The sequence below is a fragment of the Xenopus laevis genome, chromosome 8L (assembly GCF_017654675.1).
Source record: "Xenopus laevis strain J_2021 chromosome 8L, Xenopus_laevis_v10.1, whole genome shotgun sequence".
In the NCBI taxonomy this organism is placed as follows: Eukaryota; Metazoa; Chordata; class Amphibia; order Anura; family Pipidae; genus Xenopus; species Xenopus laevis.
Genome location: NC_054385.1, coordinates 129,018,056 through 129,040,792, shown reverse-complemented (window position 1 = coordinate 129,040,792; position 22,737 = coordinate 129,018,056). Strand labels below are relative to the sequence as shown.

The following is a 22,737-nucleotide window of genomic DNA, read 5'->3' as shown; positions in this document are numbered from 1 at the left end:
TGATGTGTAGCTCATGTAACATTTATAGACATGTATAGGGTTGTGTGTGTGATAGCAGGACATTCATTTATATGGATCTGGAGTGAGGAACTGTCTCAGGAGATTGATGCAATAAAAGTTATTCTGTTGGATCAGCAGCAACAAGTAGCCCCACAATAATACACAATAACACACACACACACAAACACACACACACACACACACACACACACACACACACACATACACACACCATCATGTGACCAGGCTTGGACCTGTAGAAAAGATACACAGGCCACAGTGTAAATGTTTAAAACAATCCTGCAGCATTTTCACACAGCTCTTTGCACCCACCTGTGGCAGCATATAAACACAAAAGCATGTATTTATGCCCCATAATCCTCTCCATGTGTGAGCTGACGGCCGTATGTCTGTCCATGAACTGAGAACAGGCAGCATGCGGGAGCAGATAGGCCTTTTCTCTGCCCGTGTTGTTATACATCGTGTCTCACTGGCCTCACACTAATGGCACATGGACATTTCTACCCAGAGTAGAATATTAGAGAAGTTCACTTTAGGTGCAAAATATCACGACATTATTATTACGACATTATTATTACTACAAGTCTACCTGAGTTTATGCTGACTGGTGTGTAATGTGTGGTGTGTAAGGTGCAGTGACTTTATATATATATATATATATATACAGTATATATCATATCTTACTTTATATGATGAGTCACAACAGACACAGCATTGCCAAAGGAATATGCTATTGAAATTAGCATTTGAAGTCATACCCATCATTGCTGACATTGCATCATACACTCGCATTCCTGACAATTCTGTGCTTTCTAATTTGTATGTGGGGAAAGCCATCTCCTGTTTTAGCACAATAATGTTCCTATAATCAAATCCATACAGAATGGCAACCGGACACCGGGAAAACACCAGACCCACTCCACAACCTGACCAAACCCCACCAACACCCGATCGTATAAAGAAGACGTGCATGAAGCAGGGGGAGGAGACAGAGGGGCATTTATGGCTGGGAAGAGGGTCCTTGGGGGTGCAGGGGCCCTGATGTGGCAACCCCATTGGGCCCACACCCTCACAGTCCAACCCTGCCGACTGCACAGAACCCTGACCCAACTGAACCCTCTGGGATGAATTGGAACCCTGACTGTGAGCCAGGCCTGGTCCCCAACATCAGTGTTCTATAAGGAGAACTTCTCCAATAATGGCAATACAGAGTTGCTATAATTAGTTCCAAAATGACAGGTTATTCCTTAGCCTCTAACCTCCCCACCCCTTAATGTACTTCATGCAATAAATTACCAATTTTATTGACCATTTGCGATGACCTTTCCTCTGAATTCATCCATTTTCTAATAACTTCCCAACTTATATGAAACACAACCTGAAATATCAGACATTGATACTTTGAATTTGATACTGCCTATACTTTACATTATCATTGATTAAAGGAAAACTATACCCCCAAACAATGTGGGTCTCTCATATGTAAAACCCTGCATCATGTAAATAAACAATTTTATAATAATATACTTTTTAAGTAGTATGTGCCATTGGGTAATCATAAATAGAAAATTGCCATTTTAAAAAAAACAAGGGCCGCCCCCTGGTATCACAGGATTCACCGTGCACACAAACATGTTAAACAAACCAGTTTTTAGGTAACATGAGTCAATTAACAGACAGAGTTCTGTCTTTTGCTTCCAAATTTCTGTTACAGTTAGAGTTGTAGTATTCCTGGTCAGGTGATCTCTGAGGCAGCACACAGACCATCATGAAATGGTAGATCAAGACAAGAGATATAAAAGGGCAATATTTACTTTACTTGGTATACAGGCTATAGTTTTTTTAGAAGAAATTGCAGCAGTTAATGCATACCTCCCAACTGTCCCATTTTTAGGGTTAGTTCACACGAGGAGATTCGGGAGATTTTGTCACCTGGCGACTAATCGCCTCTTCTTCTGGGCAACAATCTCCACAAACTGCCTTCTCGTGTCTTCCCATTCGTTATAATGACAAGTCGCCTACGCTCTTTTTATTTCCAAAATGTTGGGAGGTATGGTTAATGTATCAGTTGTAACTAGGGTTGCCACCTCACCCCATTAAAACACATATGATCTCTACAGCCTGCATGGCTATTTATCAATTCATTTAGATGCATGCTGCCGACTGAACTGATTTATGTGTATCATGCATCTAAATGAAGTGCTAATTAGCCATGCAGGCTGTGGATTCCATATGTGTTCGGGTTTAAAGGGGTGAGGTGGCAACCCTAGTTGCTCTACTTTGGCATGGGTAATACTGGTCAGGGCAGGTCATTAGGGGGCAGATCTATGCAGGGCTGGAACTAGGGGTAGGGAAAGTAGGCACATGCCTAGGGTGCAAAGCTTGGGGGCGCCAGGCACGTACCTTCCACTACTGCCTACCCCAGTCCGGGCCTCTGAATCTGGCTTGTTGCTGTGTGCCCCAAGGCGTATGCGTGCTCTCACCGGGAGGGGAAGGGGTGATGTGGTGATTCAGTGCGCATGCGTGCTCCCGCCTAGGCGCGCATTTCAGTAGTGCCGTGCAGCGGAGGGGCGATGTGGCCCAGCCCTGAATCCATGATGTAAAGTTAGAGAGTCATGCCACAAATTGAGTCAAAGACTGAATAGGAAAGTCATTTAGGGGTGTGTTTACTAGCATTGGCGATAAATATAACTGGTGCTGTTTTTTCTACCATGCAGAAAGGCCAGGGGGCAGATGGACTTGTTATAACAAAATGACTGGCAAGTCAATTGCTGATAAATTTCACTGGCACAGACATGGTTCTGTTTATAACAACTGAACTGAGAAAACTGCTTGGAAGGCAGACTCCCCTTTTAAACATCCACTACAGTTTAGTGTGTGTGTGTGTGTGGGGGTTATAAACAGGGACAGTTCCTATTTAATCAATATCAATCATTTTGAATCAATAACCCTTTGACTGGCAGTACATGTAGAATCTATGATCCTGACAATAAATAAAGCATACCCCCCAACTGTCCCACTTTTCGCGGGACAGTCCCGCTTTCAGCCGCTTCCTCACTGTTGATAGTAATCATGTGACCTAGAGTTGTCCAATTGCAGAGAGTTCCCCATCCCAGTTATTATATTTAGTTCTTTGCAACTCCCAGTTGCTTCAAAGTTGAGGAAATGTAAAATCACCTGGGTGTCATTTTATTAGACACCCCCCTAATAATTGCTTGCCCTAAGATTCAGGCTTTTTTGTGTTGGGAGACAATTTACCTCAGGACAAAGAGCTCATCCTTTGAGAATGACAAGCAACGTGGGATCCAATTTGCTGGTGGGGATTAAAACTGGAGAAAGAAACCCAAGATCTGGGTCTTTCCCTGGGCAATTGGGACACTAAGGGGGGAATGTAATATCGGTCGCTAAAGCAAAGATCTATCACAATGTGAATAAATGTTGGCAACATTTTGCCTTTACAAACACTTTGCCCCTTATGTGAAAGTAGGATAGTGATTGCTAATGTTATAGTTTGTGGAACGTTCATAGTGTAAGTAATAAAATATCACAATCGCAAACTGTTTTTTATGACAAATTATTTAACGACACTCTAGAGCTGGTGTTAAAGGTTCACAATGCACAATTAAGATTCACAATGCAATAAAAGCCTAACAAAGAATATTACATTGCATTCTAGTAATGGAAGTACTACTTTCACACACTAGATCAAATGGAAATATCAAAAGCATAAAGACATCTTAACAAGAACATTAATCGGTCGCCTTTGTGGACGACCTACTCATAATAATAACTAATCCACATATATCACTTGCTAATCTCATGAACCTATTAAAGAGATTCGGCGAAGTGTCAGATTTTAAGATTAATGGCAGTAAATCAGAAGCACTGAGTATAGGACTATCTATAGATGAACAAAGAAGTATTAAGGAAAATGTTCCCTTTAAATGGGCATATAATACAATAAGCTATTTAGGCACAAATATTCCTCATAATTTAACACGCATATATATCAGACTGGTCCATCAGGATACCAGGAAAAATCCCGGTGGGCCACGGTGTCAGTGGGCCCTTATGCTGCTAGACATTTGGCCTATTTCATGGCCATTCCCAAATTCTATGAGCACAAAGAGGCTAAATAGATGGAATAATAGATTATAGGTTGAGTGAGGAGAGGAAGAAAAATAGTACTGAGAGTGGGCCCCTGGTCTAAGATTAATCGGTGGACCCCTAGTCAAAGGTTTTTGGGTGGGCCCCTGGTGTCCCAGTCCGACACTGTACCCCTACTTGTAGATTTTGAAAAATCAATAGCTTAAAGGAATTGTTCAGTGTAAAAATAAAAACTGGGTAAATAGATAGGCTGTGCAAAATAAAAAATGTTTCTAATATAGTGAGTTAGCCAAAAATGTAATGTATAAAGGCTGGAGTGATTTGATGTATAACAAGTCAGTCAGAACACTACTTCCTGCTTTTCAGCTCTCTTGGTTTACACTGACTGGTTACCCTGGTTACCAGGCAGTAACCAATCAGAGACTTGATGGGGGGGCACATGGGTCATATCTGTTGCTTTTGAATCTGAGCTGAATGCTGAGGGTCAATTACAAACTCACTGAACAGTTATGTCCCATGTGGCCCCCCTTCAAGTCACTGACTAACTCAGAGTTATAGAATTGAAAAGCAGGAAGTAGTGTTCTGGCTGTTTTATTAGACATATGTTCACTCCAGCCTTTATACATTACATTTTTGGCTAACTAACTATATGAGATACATTTTTTATTTTGCACAGCCTATTTATTTACCCAGTTTTTATTTTCACACTGAACTATTCCTTTAATGGAATGAAATGCAATTGTCTTGGTTCGGTAGAATTCAAATAATTAAAATGATGGTCTCACCGAAAATTCTATAGCAATTACAAATGCTACCCCAAAATATATAATTTTTTGTAAAATTAAAACAATCATAACTAGATTTCTGTGGAACAATAAGAAACCAAGGTTGAAATACAGCAAGCTTATATAACTAAACTACACGGTGGGCTGGTAGTCCCAGATACTTACCTACACTACATAGCAATTCACCTCAACCGAATCCTCCAATGGAACCTGGGGTAAAAATTTGGGTAGAAACGGAACAATACTTTTCCTAGAGTATACCCATATACAATACGGTCTGGGCAAAAACGCAAAATCTTTCCAAACAGTTGACGAGACACCCACTAATAGGTGCCACACTAAAAGTGTACATGGAACTTATCAACAAGCACGTCACTAGGGTTGCCACCTTTAAAATACCGGCTGTCCTATATTCTTGCCTTTTTGTCCTATTAATAACATTGGCATCAAGCAGCATTTTTACTGGTGGAAACCCTACACACAGGGCCGCCATTAGAAATCACGGGGCCCCATACAACAAAATTTTTGGGGCCCCCTGGGCCCCGCCCACACTGACGACCAAGCTCCACCCCATATCCCGCCCACTCCACATCGCAGTTAAAAGACCACACAGACATCAGCGTTAAAAAAGTAACCCCCCCCCCACACAAGTTGTAAAAAGCTATTGATGGTCAGGGCCCCCTTATAAAAAATTGGGGCCCCAAAAAAAAAAAAATTAATTTTTTTTTTTTTAAAAAACATTGGGTTTTTTTTATAAGTTAAAAAAAAACTTGGGGCCCCAACAAAAAAAATGTAAAAAAAACTAAAAAATAAACAAACATTGGTGGCAGGGGCCCCCTTATAAGTTAAAAACAAATTGGGGCCCCAAAAAAAAATTTGAAAAAAAAAAATTTTTATTTTGAAAATAAAAAAAACTGGTGGCAGGGGCCCCCTTACAAGTTAAAAACAAATTGGGGCCCCAAAAAAAAATTTGAAAAAAAAAAAATTTTTTTTGAAAAAAAACTGGTGGCAGGGGCCCCCTTACAAGTTAAAAAAATTTGGGGCCACCAAAAAGAAAATTAATTTTTTTTTTTTTAAAAAACAATGGTGGCAAAAAAAAACGAGTTAAAAAAAAAATTGGGGCCCCAAAAAAAAAGTTTTAAAAAAAAGATTGGTGGCAGGGGCCTATAGAATATTAAAATAATACATTGGTGGCCAAGGGATTAAAAAAAAACAAAAAACACAAACTGTTGTTCAGTAGGATTGAACTCATGGCTTCAGTACTTCAACTTCGCCTCCTTTCGTGACTTCGGGTCTTTTCACCGCTTCAGGACTTCAATTTCGGCTGTTTTCGTGACTTCGGGTCTTTGCGCTGCTTCAGGACTTCGGCTTCGGCTGTTTTCGTGACTTCGGGTCTTTTCGGCGCTTCGTGACTTCGGCTTTTTCCGTGACTTCGGGTCTTTTCGGTGCATCGGCTTCGGCTTTTCGGCACTTCCGCATTCGGCACGCAAGAGGCAAGACGTACGGCTCGGGCGCTCGTAAGGGGGGCCCGAATCTTCAAAAAAATGCAGCGCTGCCGGGCCCCCCTTCATGCCCGGGCCCGGTACGCTTGTCCCCCCTGTCCCCCCCTGATGGCGGCCCTGCTACACATCACCCATAATGCCTCTTTCAGGAAACTTAGATTTCCCCCCAGTATAGGAAGGGGAGCATTCGTTCATTGGGCTCACATGGGAAACAGTACTTCTATATTAGCAGACTTTATACAAGATGAAAAGATTCTAGACCTACAACAAATTAAAAAAACTAGACAGATGCACCCACGAGATATATGGTGCTATAACCAACTACGTCACTACCTATCCTCTCTGGAGACTGAGTCCTTAAATAAGACACTGACTTGTTGGGAAAAATTAATGTTAAAACCCGATAAGATTAAAAAAAAAAACAATCTCGATGTTCTATAAGGGATGTATACAAAATGCTTTGGACTTAGACAGAAAGATAGAAAAACAGTGGGAAAAAGATCTGAACTTAAAGATAAAGGAGGAGACATGGCAGCATATATATATATATATAGACAAATACAAGAGTCCTCTGCACTCAACCCATTATCAATATATTTAAGACATTGAGACATTTTGTGCTACTACTACTGAATATGACTTACCCTTTAAACAAAACAGGGATTGTTTGTCCATATATTGCAATATATTTAAGCTGGCCAACTAGAGTTTTACTTTGAAAGCAGCTATTAAGTTGCAGGTAAAACTTAGTCCCTTTGTAAAATGTAATGAAGCAATAGAATTCTTAATGAATCAGATGAAAATTAAGCGTAGGACTGGCCAGATATGGGATGACTTTGATGTTGTTGGCCAGCTTAAATATATTGCAATATATGGACAAACAATCCCTGTTTTGTTTAAAGGGTAAGGCATTTTTCAGTAGCAGTAGCACAAATGTCTCTGTCTTAAATATATTGATAATGGGTTGAGTGCAGAGGACTCTTGTAGTTGACTATATGTATTTTGTGGTCACACCCTCATTGCACCCCCGCCTAATGGTTTTAAAAAATAGTGGTGAGCACAACTTTCCCTTGTTTGTTATAGTTCTACAGGAGCAGTGACCAGCTCCATGCTGTAGCTCCCACCCTTCCCAGCTATAGTCAGGTGATCCCACTGGTGTCTAATAAAAGGGCAGCCAAGTTTGGGAGTTTTACTTTGAAAAAGAAAGCACACCAGGTGATATACAACCACCTAACAGTGTTCATGATTCAAGCAGCAAAAGCACTTATTCCAAAGAAATGGAAAAATATGCAACCTCCATTCAATGGCGAATGGAAATCCTCTATGGAAGAATTTAAAAAATATGAGGAAATCAGAGCAATGAGACAGGGATCCTTTAATAAAATAGGATGGTATGGGAAAGCTGGGAATCCTATTACAAGCTACAAGCCATATAAAAAATCTAAAATAAATGTACAAATAGACCTCAACAGCCAATTATTAAGAGGAGAACTAAATATGTGACTCAGTCAGTTCTTCTTCCCCCCCCCTTTTTTTTTCTTTCTGTCTGGACTACCCGGGTTTAGCCCCTCCACCCACCCACCCATCCATAAAGACTCAAAAAACAACAGAGAAATGTATATATTTTTATTTGTAAACTGCATATTTACTTCAATTGTATATGTTACATTATAACATGTAATTGTGTTATGGATTTTGAACCCATACTTAACTTCCCACACCCTTTGCTTTCTGTAAATTGAAAAATAAAGAAAGAAAGAATTGCGGGGAAAAAAAGAATATTACATTGCGACATGCACATTTTTATTTGCAGTTTTGCGAATTTTATTACATTTCCCCCATAGTAACCTTACAGAGCAACTGGAAAAGAGGATTCTGCAGAGATGGGAAAATGCCATTTAACTCCAACAGCCTATGAATAATAATTCAGTAATACACACTTGAGTGGTGAGGGTGGAATCTACCATATTTACAGCACCGCCCTGTACTACAAAATGAAGCACAAAGACATGCGTTCCACTGCTGAATACAGAGTTACTTGAGTTTGGCAGCACTGTATTCATGAGAATTTTTATTATGTATTATTGAATTAGAGAGGGTACAGAGAAGGGCAACTAAGCTGGTAAAAGGTATTGAAAATCTTAGCTATAAGGAAAGACTGGCCAAATTGGGGATGTTCACGCTGGAGAAGAGGCGCTTAAGGGGTGATATGATAACTATGTATAAATATATAAGGGGATCATATAATAATCTCTCTAATACTTTATTTACCAGTAGGTCTTTCCAGCTGACACAAGGTCACCCATTCCGATTAGAAGAAAAGAGGTTCCGCTAAAATATTTGGAAGGGGTTTGTTACAGTGAGAGCTGTGAAGATGTGGAATTGTCTCCCTGAATCAGTGGTACAGGCTGATACATTAGATAGGTATAAGAAGGGGTTGGATGGTGTTTAGCAAGTGAGGGAATACAGGGATATGGGAGATAGCTCATAGTACAAGTTGATCCAGGGACTGGTCCCATTGCCATTTTGGAGTCAGGAAGGAATTGTTTCCCCTCTGAGGCAAATTGGAGAGGCTTCAGATGGGTTTTTTTTTGCCTTCCTCTGGACTGGCAGTTAGGCAGCTTATTTATAGACTTTAGGTTGAACTTGATGGACCTTTGACTTTTTTCAGCTTAACTTACTATGTTACTAAGTAAGTAGGAAGGGGGAGGTTTGCATGTGACTGTACTTCCTTTCTGTAAAAACAGCACTACTGTCTTGCTTAACAATAGAGATTCTAGAGACCCACACTCTGAAATATGTTGTTATTGTTTGTATTACAAAGTATAAATAATGAATAAAGCAACAATATCTTCTGCAGCTCTACACAAGATGTGCATACATCAAACACACAAATATTGACAGATACAGGAGATAAAGAGGGCCTTGCTCAAATGAGCTTACAATCTAAATATAGCTCCATATGCCCCATAGTGTGTGTTAATGATCACCCCCACAGGTCAGCATTTGTGTGCAGAAAGAAAAACAGTTATAAAAGCAAAGTAGTCAAGAGTGAAACAACACAAAGGGATCTAGGTAAGAATATCAAATAAAATAAAGTAATATTGAGGGAGCATCACAACTGTGTTTTCGTATATTGTTGTATGACTATGAAGATTTTCATTCATTCAGGTCATGGTATCTAGTAAAAGTAATTTTAAAACAACTGAAAGGTCCTTGGCATATAGACTCTTCCACTAATCCAATCACAATGGCACATTGTAACTCTTTAGAGAGGTGACATCTGAAACTCACAGGGGTGTGTATTCTGTTGGGTTACTGTGATACCATTCCCATACAGTCAGTTGAACTGGAGAAGCTGCTCGGATGAGTAGTGAAACTTCAATATTCACTCAGCAAGTCCAGTTGTTTAAGAATTACTTTTTCTAGATGTACTGTATATTGTTGTACACAGTCTTGCTGAACTACAGCTACCATATCAGCTCATTACTCTAGTGCAGTGCTGTCCAAGTTCTGTGGTATCGAGGGCCAAAATTTTACTGGCCTATGTGGAGGAGGGCCGATAATGGAAGTCAGTGTTGGCCACTCCCCTTTTTAAACCACACCCACTGTAAACCACACCCATATTACCGCAAGAACTTTTAAGATCATATCCACATTAATATAAACCAAATGGTTGGTGCTCACTGCAGGGAAATCCCTCATCTCTCATATGTGAAAAATTGAAGTCATGTTAAAAACATACCCTTAAATCCATATGCCTCATCCTCCCCTGTGGATAATACAACAACCCCCAACACATGATTAAACACTTTAGGGGCCCTTAACAACAATTTCCAAATGCTAATAACCCCAAGAACAAACCCCTAACAGGCTTATATTCCACGGGTAGCATAGGGCAAGCAGAGAATGGCACACTCAAGCAGCACTGGGCAAGCAGAGAATGGCACACTCAAGCAGCACTGGGCAAGCAGAGAATGGCACACTCAAGCAGCACTGGGCAAGCAGAGAATGGCACACATAGTAATTTCTCCATCCTTTTTCTGTGCCCTACAACTCAGCTCATAACATTTCCACCATCAGCCTTCACTCCTGCACCAGACAGTAAAGCAAGTCTGGGTCTTTATGTTAGGCGCTTTCTGCATCTAATTGTAATTCCTTCCTCAAACTGCTGATATTTCCGTCCATCATAAGTAAATGGCCACATCTGGTTTGTGTCTCTGCAGCTGCAGCAGGTTCTTCTCTGTTTCCTCTGAAAAGTCGTTCATCCCCACCCTGAATAGAAAAGGAAAGAATCTCAGTGATAGGAGGGACCTTATTGTCATGACAATGTATCTTCTAACCTAGTCATGCACAACATTGAAAATTACAAATAATATATGGCTCACTTCAGTTTACTCTCACTTCGTTGTACCACACACAGGATAAACATTCATGGTAGGTGCCAGCTTGAATGAATCATTTTCATTTTGTCCTTTAAAAATGCTCCTTCTGTAATTTCTCAGTTAAACTCTAAGTTCTGGAATCTTTGGCCCTTGATGTTCCTTGTGGTGTTTTTGAAGTGTGTAACAAGATGGGTTGGTCCAAGCTAGTAATTAACTAAGCATATTTATTGAAAAATATTAATCTTAATTAAGAGGCAGGCTAAGGTTTTCAGCTAGATGTCCTAGAATGGTTGGGCACAATCCTGCAAGAAGGGGTCCCCTGCTGGACAACACTAATTTACTCCCCATGGTTTATACATGGAATGCAGATAAATGAATATCCCCTAGATTAAAAAATTAAAAAGCAGGTTGAGAGGCACAGGATCCCTCAAAATGGATACTCAGGGGTAATGGCATGTGGGGTTATTTTAAGCATTTAGCTCCATGGATTAACAGCTCTTGAGAATGGGAGAGAACACTACCAGTAACTCTCCATTCCATTCTACAGCAATTACCAGTAAACATGGGTGCTACTGCCTGTCAGCTGATTGTTGCTTGGAAATACATGACCCTACTAGATAGACACCCCTAGCGTTTGCACCCCCATGGGTGCATCCGGTTTGCCCAATGGAAGGTGATTTATGGGAAAATAATATTACCTATAGTTACTAAAAGCTTTTGGGAATGGATTTTGCCTTTACTTTCACCATTCCAAATGTAAAAATAAAAACTACTTAGTACTCGTAGCTACCAGTCCACTTGGAGGAAAATGACACAACTGTGTTGACTGCTCCATCTCTTAAATAACTGTTATGTTAAAACACAGAGCCCATTAGGTGGAGCCACTGTGCATTTAAGTACCAGTCCCCCCCACTGTTACCACATTACTTGGTGCCCTAGCACAATTGAACTCTGAACAATTGACATTGTAGTGCCCATCTCTACTTACTTGATCTCCTTCAGGCTGGGGTGGGTCAGTATAAGTTTCTGTATATGGGGGTAACCAGTATTGCCGAAGAAATTGCTGCTGATATTGAGGAACACAAGGTTGGCGTTGTTAGTCAGGGAGAGCAGCCATCCACAGTATTCTGGGGTCAGCTTGGTCTCCTGGAGTCTGTGAGAGACAGAGATGAAAATGTGATCCTCCAGGTACCCATTGAGTTGGTATGAAGGATACATGAGGTGTATGTTCAGGCAGCTCACTGGTTAATAAATGACTGAATGATTGTCTAATAGACTTACGGCATGAAGATCCAAATTACAGAAAGATCTGCTATCTGGAAAACCCCAGGTCCCAAGCATTCTGGATAGAGATGCACCGAATCCAGGATTCGGTCCGGGATTTGGCCTTTTTCAGCAGGATTTGGATTCGGCTGAATCCTTCTGCCCGGAACCGAATCCTAATTTGCATATGCAAATTATGGCCGGGGAGGGAAATCACGTGACTTTTTGTCACAAAACAAGGAAGTAAAAAATGTTTTCCCCTTCCCACCCCTAATTTGCATATGCAAATTAGGATTCGGTTCGGTATTCCACCAAATCTTTCATGAAGGATTCGGGGGTTCGGCAGAATCCAAAATAGTGGATTCCGTGCATCCCTAATTCTGGATAACAGGTCCCATACCTGTACTTTGTAATGAAAGATGCAATGTTTGCTACTGGTCTAGTAAATCATAGCAACCAATCAGAAGGTCACATTTACTGGCCAGCTGCACAAAAACAAACATCAGATTAGTTTCTGATGGTTTCTACACCTGGGAAAGCGCTGCATCATTTGTTACATTATATAATAGAAAAATAGATAGATAGATAGATAGATAGATAGATAGACCCTCCCCAAGTTTACCTATCCAGATTTTATGGCTTCCTGGAACACAAATTTTTCGTAGACCAATATAAGCAATTTTATAAGCATATTTTCCTAGAATTTACACCATTTCTATGCCGCAGTTCTATTGTGTGTTCACTATATTTGTATAAATATACAGTATATATATATATATATATATATATATATATATATATATATATATATATATATATATATATGGTCACATAGCAGATGTGGAATGATTATAAAAACTTTTTTAGAACTATATTAGAAGGGTCACGCACAAGTTATGTTTTAATTAGGAATGGACCCTGATTGGTTAAGGGGGTTATTTAATGATGTGACACATTCCCTGTTGTTATCCTGACGATGGCTCCAGGTGAGCCGAAACTCGTTGATACACCATGCACCAATAAATGATTTGTTGATACACGCTGGATGGCGACTGCTGTGAGTGCTTTCATGGACTGCTATAAGTATTTATTGGTTAGCACTTTGTGAATGGTGAGTGCCGATATTCTCTACATGCATAACAAGCCATTTTTGCTGTTGATCGTGCACCCCCTAGTTTACCCTATGGACTGAATATTGGCCATTTATCTATATGCTGAAACAAGGTGAACCGGAAGGTCTGACACGCTGTGGTTGGGAAATCTGCAAGCTCAATGTTTAGACACACTGGGATATGTGATGTCCTGATATGCTGAAATACTACTAATAAAGGTGAGCCCAGGGAATGCTTGGACTGAGGCTGTCTCACCGTTGTATTGTTTGAATCAAAAAACAGCAGTTGGATGAATGTATCCCTTGTTTGGACATTAGCGGGTTAAGCCTAATTGCTGTATTGAACTTTCACTCCTACAACGGCTGGTAGAAGTACGGGCTGCCTGTGACAGGGTAATCATGCTCAGTTGACCGCTTTCCTCAGCTTGTCCGGCACATTGGAGTTTAGAATACTTACCGGTTGGTGAGCTTAGGTGCTGATTGACCCGCTGATCGATTGGTCTTGTGCTTGGAAGTGGGCGGGTCGACCTAGTGAGACGGCTGCACGCGTCTGAAACTGTATGGGCCGGTCTGCGTGCCTGAACACGTGGTACAGTATGCCCGTTAGTTGAAGTTTATTTGTCTGATGGTCTCAGTGCCCACGGGACACACTACAGTGCTGGGGAATTTCAGCGCTTCAGCTGCTCTAAGCTCACAATTAACAGGAAGACGATCGCTCAAGATGGCTGTTGGCTCTAGCCTTGGCTTGTAACCTAATGTGGATGATTACCAGGGGGAAGGATGCCGAGGTGATACAACAATACAGGCTTCTATATCATCGGTGGATGTTTCTTGTTATACCATTTATCTAATAATTAATAATCTTCTTTAATACCGATGGAGGACAGCACTACAAACTTCCAGGTGGATGCCACGCGGGAATTTGCTTTTACTCAGGAGTATGCCACCCGCATTCTGCTCACTGACTCTGCTGCTGTGTTACATGCTGGTAAGTTACCAAGAGATATATTTAATCAACTAAACACTCTCAGAAAAAGGGAAATTGATAATTTGTTGCATGGTTCTTACTTCATCAGACTATTACAGACAGCGTGAGATGCCTAGGGGTTTTAGAGTACGTAATAACCCGACGGTGGGGCGCTCGAATTGCCGAATTTTGTAGCCGCTTGTGTGGCATATTAAATAAATGTTCCCTCGATCTTATGCTGCTTGTAATTGAGGAGTCAGGGAAGGAATTGAAAAAGGTGCGTGCTGAGATCAATGAATTGGAGAGTCAATCACTGTCAATTCTAAAAACCGACCAATTGGTTAGAGAGATTAGAGAACTCTATACAACAGTACAGACAGGATTTAATTGCCTTCAAACAAGCTAAGGTCATTAAAGTTGATCAAGATTATAAAGATCGTAGGGTCTATGGTTGGTTGATTGGAAGGTCTACCATATTAGGAAGGGATAGGCGTAAACCTAGGAGATCTAGAAATTTTTCTACAGTTGACAGTTCTGGGGATTCCCCATCTTCCGGTTGTGACACCCCACAGACGGTTACACTATGTGCTACTCAGGTCCCCCTTTCCACTGGGGGATAAACACAGGATCTTTTTTTAGGAGGCGTTAAAGGCAAAGGAAGCACATCCGTCGGGGTGGTGGGGGTCCGCAAAGGCAGACCACCAAGGAAACCGACACCGTAATTTTCAATTTGAGCAGACATGTGCTTACACAGGGTAAAGTGTCTCTACTCTCACGTGGTCTTTCTTTTATTCCAGTAAATAAGAATGATGCTTTTAATCTTGAGGTGGCTCTCTTTAGATTCCAAAGCAAATTATAATTAAGAGACCACTTTAAAGATAGTGAGACTACAACCAATGAGACATTCCGCCCTGTGAGCACATTTGATCCACCTAATACAGCTGTATCTTTTAAAAATTAATGTTCTGAGCTATTGAGTCAACAACTAAGTATTATTCTAATTTGACACAAATTGAGAGGGATGGTATCAAGTCACTTCAAAACGATAAAGATTTAATCATACGACCAGCAGATAAAGGTGGCTCAATAGTCTTGCTAGATCGATCATATTATAGACAGGAACTCCTACAACAACTATCTGCAGTATATGAGAGACTTTCCACTGACCCGACTGATTGGTTTAAAAAGCGGCTTGACACCCTCTTGGCAATGGCCTGTACTATGGGATGGATCAGTGAAAAGTGTCTTCAGTTCCTTGTCACGGAGCATCCAAAACGGCCTATAATATATACACTCCCTAAGGTGCACAAGCATCCCACAAGGCCAGAAGGTCGGCCTATAATTTCAGCGAGAGACTCTCTATTTTCCAATGTGGCCAAATTTCTGGACAGCTATTTACAGCCGTTATGTACCAACATGTTATCGTATATTGCTGATACTTCATCACTACTAGGGATATTACGCCAGTTAGGGCCCTTACCCGATGATACCATATTTGCCACACTAGATGTAGGTAGCCTATATACGATCATCCCTACTGAGGAGGGGGTAGCTGCCTGTAGGGAAGCTCTATGCAGAAATCAGAAGGGAAGTCCACCTATTGACTTTCTATGTACGTTATTAGAGATGTTATTGACATGTAATTATTTTCATTTCGAACAGACCTATAACCTGCTGAAGACCGGCATGACGATGGGTTCTAACGTGGCCCCCTCTTATGCCAACTTATATATGGATCATTTCGAAAATGCTTATATTTATCCGAAATACAATAGATAGCTTTTTTTATACTGCAGATATATTGATGATATTTTCATTATATGGCGAGAGGGCCACGTTGGAATCCAGACCTTTGTTGCTGAAATGAATGCACTACCCACCCCTGTTAAATTTACCCTCACACATAGCAGGGACAGTGTGGAATTCCTGGACTTATGGATATTCCGCACTGTAGGTGGTGTTGGTACTACTCTATTCCGTAAGAGCACTGACCGTAACACAATCGTACATGCACAAAGTTATCATTCCCCCTTTATTTTCAAATCTGTACCCTACATACATTTTCTGAGAGTGTTTAGGATTAATACTGACTTGGTCACTGCCAAACAACAAGCACTGGAAATGAGGGATCGTTTTCTCGAGAGGGGTTATCAACGTGAGTTCCTCAACATCGAGATGGAGAGAGCGTTAAAGATGTCAATGCAAAATGAGAAAACTAAGAGAAAGGATGCACATGGGGTGGAAAGGATGGTGTTTGCACCTTGCAGTTGGGGAATTAATACTGTGGTTAAGAAACATTGGCCAATACTCCAGATGGATGCGAGTCTGCCTTTTACCCAGATGCCAGCACCTCTATGTGCATATCAGAGAGGTAGGTCTCTAAGGGACCTCTTAATGGTGACGGACCTATATACTGATAAGGCTGACACGTGGCTCAGATCTAATAAAACTCGCTGTTATAGATGTGTGGGATGCAAGACCTGTGGATGTCTATTAACTGGTGAAACTTTTTCCCACCCACATAGTGGAAAATGTTACAAAATCCCATATAGGTTGACTTGTACCTCTGAATTTGTTGTTTATTGCATAGTCTGCCCATGCGGTCTCTATTACGTTGGGAAATGTATAACGACATTCCGCATGCGTATGAATAATCACTGTTCTGTCATACGTGCAGCTTTGGCCACGGGTAAACGTGACACCCCCCTGGCTAGATATTTTTTGGGATGTAAACATCCATTGCTGTCTTTACGTGCAGTCCTTATTGATCATATTCCCCCCCTACAGAGAGGTGGTGGCAATCTAAATTACTATTACGGCGTGAAGCTAAGTGGATGCGGACTCTTGATACAGTGGCCCCTAGAGGGCTAAATGAAATGTACTCTTTGGCTAGCTACATATGATATATAGTCTCCAGTGAAGAATTACCCTGATGGACATCTAATCTGTGACGGTCATCTAGACTAGTGGAGATGAGTAATTATGACATAAATTGAGCACTGGATAGTGCATCATACGTGCCTAGGATTATGTTCTCTAGATAGGCTTGCTTGACTTTGCTAATGTTTTTATATGCAGATTTCTTACCACGATATGTCTAGGCGATGCCACACTTACTGATATTGAATATATGCTAATGAATAATGGTCACATAGCAGATGTGGAATGATTATAATCACTTTTTAGAACTATATTAGAAGGGTTCACACACAAGTGATGTTTTAATTAGGAATGGACCCTGATTGGTTAAGGGGGTTATTTAATGATGTGCCACATTCCCTGTTGTTATCCTGACGACGGCTCCAGGTGAGCCAAAACTCGTTGATACATCATGCACCAATAAATGATTTGTTGATACACGCTGGATGGCGACTGCTGTGAGTGCTTTCATGGACTGCTCTATATATATACATATATATATATATATATACACATATATATATATATATACACATACATATATATATACATATATATATATATATACACATACACTGTCGGACTGGGACACCAGGGGCCCACCCAAAAACCTTTGACCAGAGGCCCACCAATTAATCTTAGACCAGGGGCCCACTCTCAGTACTATTATTCTTCCTCTCCTCACTCAACCTCTATTCTCCTAGTCTCTTTCTTTTACATACTATAATCTACTATTCCATCTATTTAGCCTCTTTGTTCTCATAGAATTTGGGAATAGCTATGAAATAGGCCAAATGTCTAGCAGCAGGAGGGCCCACTGACACCTTGGAACACCGGGACTTTTCCTGGTATCCCGGTATAATAATCTTTAATGTTCTTCTCCCTAGTACAGATTTATACTCACGCCAAACGCTCTATCCTGCAGGCTGGGTGAGAAAAAAACGCCAGTAACTGATAGAATTCTTTCCCGACCAGTTTGTTCTTAGACAGATCCAAGTCCCGTAAGGATTTATTTTTATTAATTGCCCAAGCCAATGGTAGGCAGCTTTCCACCGTCAGGCCATTGTTCCTCAGACTGTAGGGTAAGAGTGAGAATGAGAGATGATGGGGAGATTCCACATGTCTTAAATCCATTCAGTCCTTAGCAATAAAATAGTTGATAATCAAACAAAATGTTATATTATATTTCAAAATGTTATATATTGTAGATATATAGCCTGGCTAGCCAAAGTGAGATATATGTGTAGAACTAATATATAAAATATTAGGTGATACATCACATTCGGTTTTCTTTAATGTGGAAAATCCTTTAAACTGTGCCTTTCCCTTTCATAGGTAGAAAAGTGGCACAAGTTAGACCAAATGTTTCTCCAGCTTCATGTTGTTTCCAAGGTTTGCCCCCATCTTCTGCTGGAACTGACTCCCAATCTAAATTCCCTTTATATATGTGAATGTGTCTTTCATATACCCTCTCCCTGCTCTCTCCCCAGCTGTTTAGATTGTGCTCTTTCTCATCAAGCATCCTCACAGAAATCTATTCAACTTCTGTTTTGCCAGGACAGGATTAACAATAAAGGGGAACACGGAAACCTACCTGAGCTTTTGGATTCGGCACTGTGGGTGAGTTAATATAGAATATATACATGACATGTCCTCATCCCTCAGATTGTTGTTGGTGAGTCTGAAGGAAAGTGAGTAAAGGGAAAAAGGGGGTTTAATTTGCTAATAAGACAAGTTAGAATCAGTTTATTTCCCCAGGAACATAAACTAAAGAATAAAATAATAAGCGACAAAGATGCAATATGCTTATTCATCTCATAAAATCTTTTTAGGGAATGCAGAAAAGGGCAGTTTTACCTTCACAACACATATTAGGGTTCATTTACTAAGACCCCAGGTAGAAATGTAAGAGTATTCAATAAGTTACACCCTGTGTTGAATGTGGGATCTAAGCGTTCAGTGGTGTAACTATAGAGGAAGCAAGGGGGGCCCTAGGAAACGGGGGACCCAGACTGTGGGGTCTGCTTCCTCTATAGCCAACAAAATCCCCTTCCCCAGTGACTCTCTTAACTGAGGCTGGGAAGCAGAACACGTTAGCATGGGGCAAATACTGGGGGGGTCTGGGGGAGTAGGCGGAGTCTGGACGGGAAGTGGGCTGGAGGATTGGCATTGGAGTGAGCTGGGCCCATCTAAATAAAATTTGCATGGGGGCACCGGAGCATTCTATTTACGTCACTGTAATCATTGCGTGTAAATAAGCGGCAGAAAACCATAAGGTGTTTGGAATTAAAAAGGTGGGTATACAAGGAGTTGCACTTGGGAGACAGCAGTTGGTTTATCAGTGCTACTCAATGAGTATCTTGTTATATAGTTACACAAGCTGGGTTGAAAAACGACAACGTCCTGCAAGTTCAACCCCTCCAAATGAAACCCAGTGCCCATACACACATACTGACCTCTCCATGCACTCACTTAAATAATATATACAGGTATGGGACCTGTTATCCAGAATCATGTTCGGGACCTGAGGTTTTACAGATAAGGGATCTTCATACCTTAAAGACCTTAGTCTACTAAAAAAACATTTAAACATTAAATAAACCCAATAGGCTGTTTCCAATAAGGATTAACTATAACTTATTTGGGATCAAGTACAAGTTACTGTTTTATTATTACACAGAAAAAGGAAATCATTTTTAAACATTTTTATTATTTGGATAAAATGGAGTCTATGGGAGATGGCCTTTCTATAATTCTGAGCTTTCTGGATAATGGGTTTCCGGATAACGGATCCTAAACCTGTACCAATATTGATTCTAATTGTAGATTTTAGCATCACAATAGCCTTATCACAATATTCTGCTTGTCCAAGAAATCATCCAAACCCCTCTTAAAAGGGGTGTTTCACCTTCAGTTAACTTTAAGTATGTTATAAAATGGCCAATTCTAAGCAACTTCTCAATTGGTCATCACTGTTTATTTTTTATATTTTTTTAAGTAATTGCCTTTTTCTTCTGACTCTCTCCAACTTTCAAATTGGGGGTCAGTGACCCCATTTAAACAATGAATGCTCTGAAAGGCTACGAATATATTGTTATTACTACTTTTTATTACTCATCTATTCAGACCTCTGCTATTCATATTCCAGTCTCTTATTTACATCAATACATTGTTGCTAGGGGAATTTGGATCCTAGCAAATTAAATTACAAACTGGAGAGCTGCTGAATAAAAAGCTAAATAACTCAAAAACCACAAATAATAAAAAATAAAAACCAATTGCAAATTGTCTCAGAATATCAACTCTCTACATCATATTAACAGTTAATTTAAAGGTGAACAACCCCTATAAAGTCATTAACAGAATCAGTATCACAACATCACCCGGCAGTGCATTCCCCAACCTCACTGTCCTCACTGTGATGAACCCCCTACTCTGTTCCTTTAAATGAAACTTCTTTTCTTCTAGTCTAAAGGGGAGGCCTCTGGTACGGTGATCCACTTTATGGGTAAAAAGGTCCCCTGCTATTTGTCTATAATGTCCTCTAATGTACTTGTAAAGTGTAATCATGTCCCATCGCAAGTGCCTTTTTTCCAGAGAAAACAACCCCAAACTTGACAGTCTCCCCTCATAATTTAAGTTTTCCCTCCCTCTAACCAGTTTAGTTGCACTTAGTCTCTGCACTCTCTCCAGCTCATTTATATCCCTCTTAAAGGAGAAGGAAAGGCGCAAAAACCCTCCCCTGTGTTGCTCCCTCTCCCCCCTGGCCTACCTGTCCCGCTGGGCAAATGCCCCTAACTTGTTACTTACCCCACTGCGCAGGTCCAGTCCATGGAGTTCACAGACCATCTTCTCCCAAGTGATCTTCTTCCTGCTTTGACCGTAGTTTTTGGCGCATGCGCAGTAGGAGCATTTTGCTGGTATGGATCTACTGCGCATGAGCCAAAAGTCACGAAAAATCGGAAAACTTCGTGACTTTTGGCGCATGCGCAGTAGATCCGTACCGGCAAAATGCTCCTACTGCGCATGCGCCAAAAACCCCGGTCAAAGCAGGAAGAAGATCACTTGGGAGAAGATGGTCTGTGAACTCCATGGACTGGACCTGCGCAGTGGGGTAAGTAACAAGTTAGGGGCATTTGCCCAGCGGGACAGGTAGGCCAGGGGGGAGGAGGGAGGGGAAGCAACACAGGGGAGGGTTTTTGCACCCAGGGGGTTTCCTTCTCCTTTAAGGACTGGAGTCCAAAACTGCCCCCATACTCCAGATGAGGCCTCACCAGGGACCTATAAAGAGACATAATTATGTTTCATCCCTTGAGTTAATGCCCTTTTTTATACAAGACAGAACTTTATTTGCTTTAGTAGCCACAGAATGACACTGCCCAGAATTAGACAACGTGTTATCTACAAAGACCCCAAGATCCTTCTCATTTAAGGAAACTCCCAACACACTGCCATTTAGCGTATAACTTGCATTTATATTATTTTTGCCAAAGTGCATAACCTGGATTTATCAACATTGAACCTCATTTTCCAGTTTGCTGCCCAGTTTTCCAGTTTAGACAAATCACTGTGCAAAGTGGCAGCATCCTGCATGGAGCCTATAGTTCTGCACAATTTAGTATCATCTGCAAAAATAGAAACAGTACTTTCAATGGCCACCTCCAGGTCATTAACAAACAAGTTGAAAAACAAAGGAACAAGTACAGAGCCCTGAGGTCCTCCAATGTATTGGATCTTGGAGCAGCAGTTGCAGGGACCAGTCACTTGTGAGAAATAAGGGGATGGGTAGATGTGTCACTGAGTGGAGATGAAACGGTGGTAGTAAATAAGGGAGACAGGTTACAGTTAAAAGGAGAAGTAGGAGATGGAAGAGTAGAGTAAATAGACCACAGCTTGTCCACAACAGATTAGCCATTTTTGGGTGAGAATGCTGGGGGGTAATTAAGTGGCATGTATGGAGCAAACTGAATCTCAGAAAATCCTGGGGGCAACTGTTCCAGTTAAAGTTTGGAAGGAAAATCAGGAGGGGGGGATATAACTATTAGGAAGTTGTATAGGGCAATCTGTCACAAGGACCCTACATGTTGAACTGTCTGTTCCTTGCCTGGTGCTAGGGTTTGACATATGGTAGAGCAAGTATAAATGTGCGAAGACCCAGTGGTCAGGGTACACATTCATACCAATGACAAAGTTACAGGAGGCAGAAAGTTCTCAAGAATGATTTTTAAAAACTAGGTGAATAGTTTAGGGTGACAATATCTAAGGTACTTATCTCAGAGATATTTCCTGTGCCATGTGCTAAATAAGGAAGACAGTGACAGCTTAGAGAGATTAATTCATGTCTGAGAGATTGGTACTAATAAACTGTATGTACAAGCTGGAACTTAACTTGTAATAAATATAGCAGGTTATAGGACAGGGGTAATAAAAAACAAGGAGGGGTACATCTGTTTGTTAAGCAGAATGTAAACCCCCAACATGAAGAATGAAGCGATGGTGAAAACGAAGCAGCTGGAGTCTTACACGCCGAACATTTCAAGGAGCAAATGAATTGTTAGGGATATGCTATAGACCCCCTCAGGTTAGTCAAGAGGAAGAGGCTCAGCTTCTGTTGCAAATGGAAAGGGCAAGTCTTGATAATGGGGATTCTAATTACTAAAATATTGGCTGGAGCAAC

The 22,737-nt window shown here is 40.9% G+C and overlaps 1 protein-coding gene across 1 annotated transcript in view; it reads right to left on the bottom strand.

Moving 5' to 3' along the window:
* Nucleotides 1–10,340: 10,340 nt before the first annotated feature.
* Nucleotides 10,341–22,737, bottom strand: part of LOC108699435 (NACHT, LRR and PYD domains-containing protein 14) — a 45,106-nt gene continuing 32,709 nt past the window's right edge. Inside the window, exons 7-10 of the mRNA XM_041573671.1 lie at nucleotides 18,655–18,741; nucleotides 17,965–18,135; nucleotides 11,789–11,953; nucleotides 10,341–10,690 (exon numbers count right to left, since the gene is read on the bottom strand). Coding sequence (XP_041429605.1) covers nucleotides 10,603–10,690; nucleotides 11,789–11,953; nucleotides 17,965–18,135; nucleotides 18,655–18,741 — 511 coding nt within the window. The 3' untranslated portion in view covers nucleotides 10,341–10,602. The remainder of the gene's footprint in view (nucleotides 10,691–11,788; nucleotides 11,954–17,964; nucleotides 18,136–18,654; nucleotides 18,742–22,737) is intronic.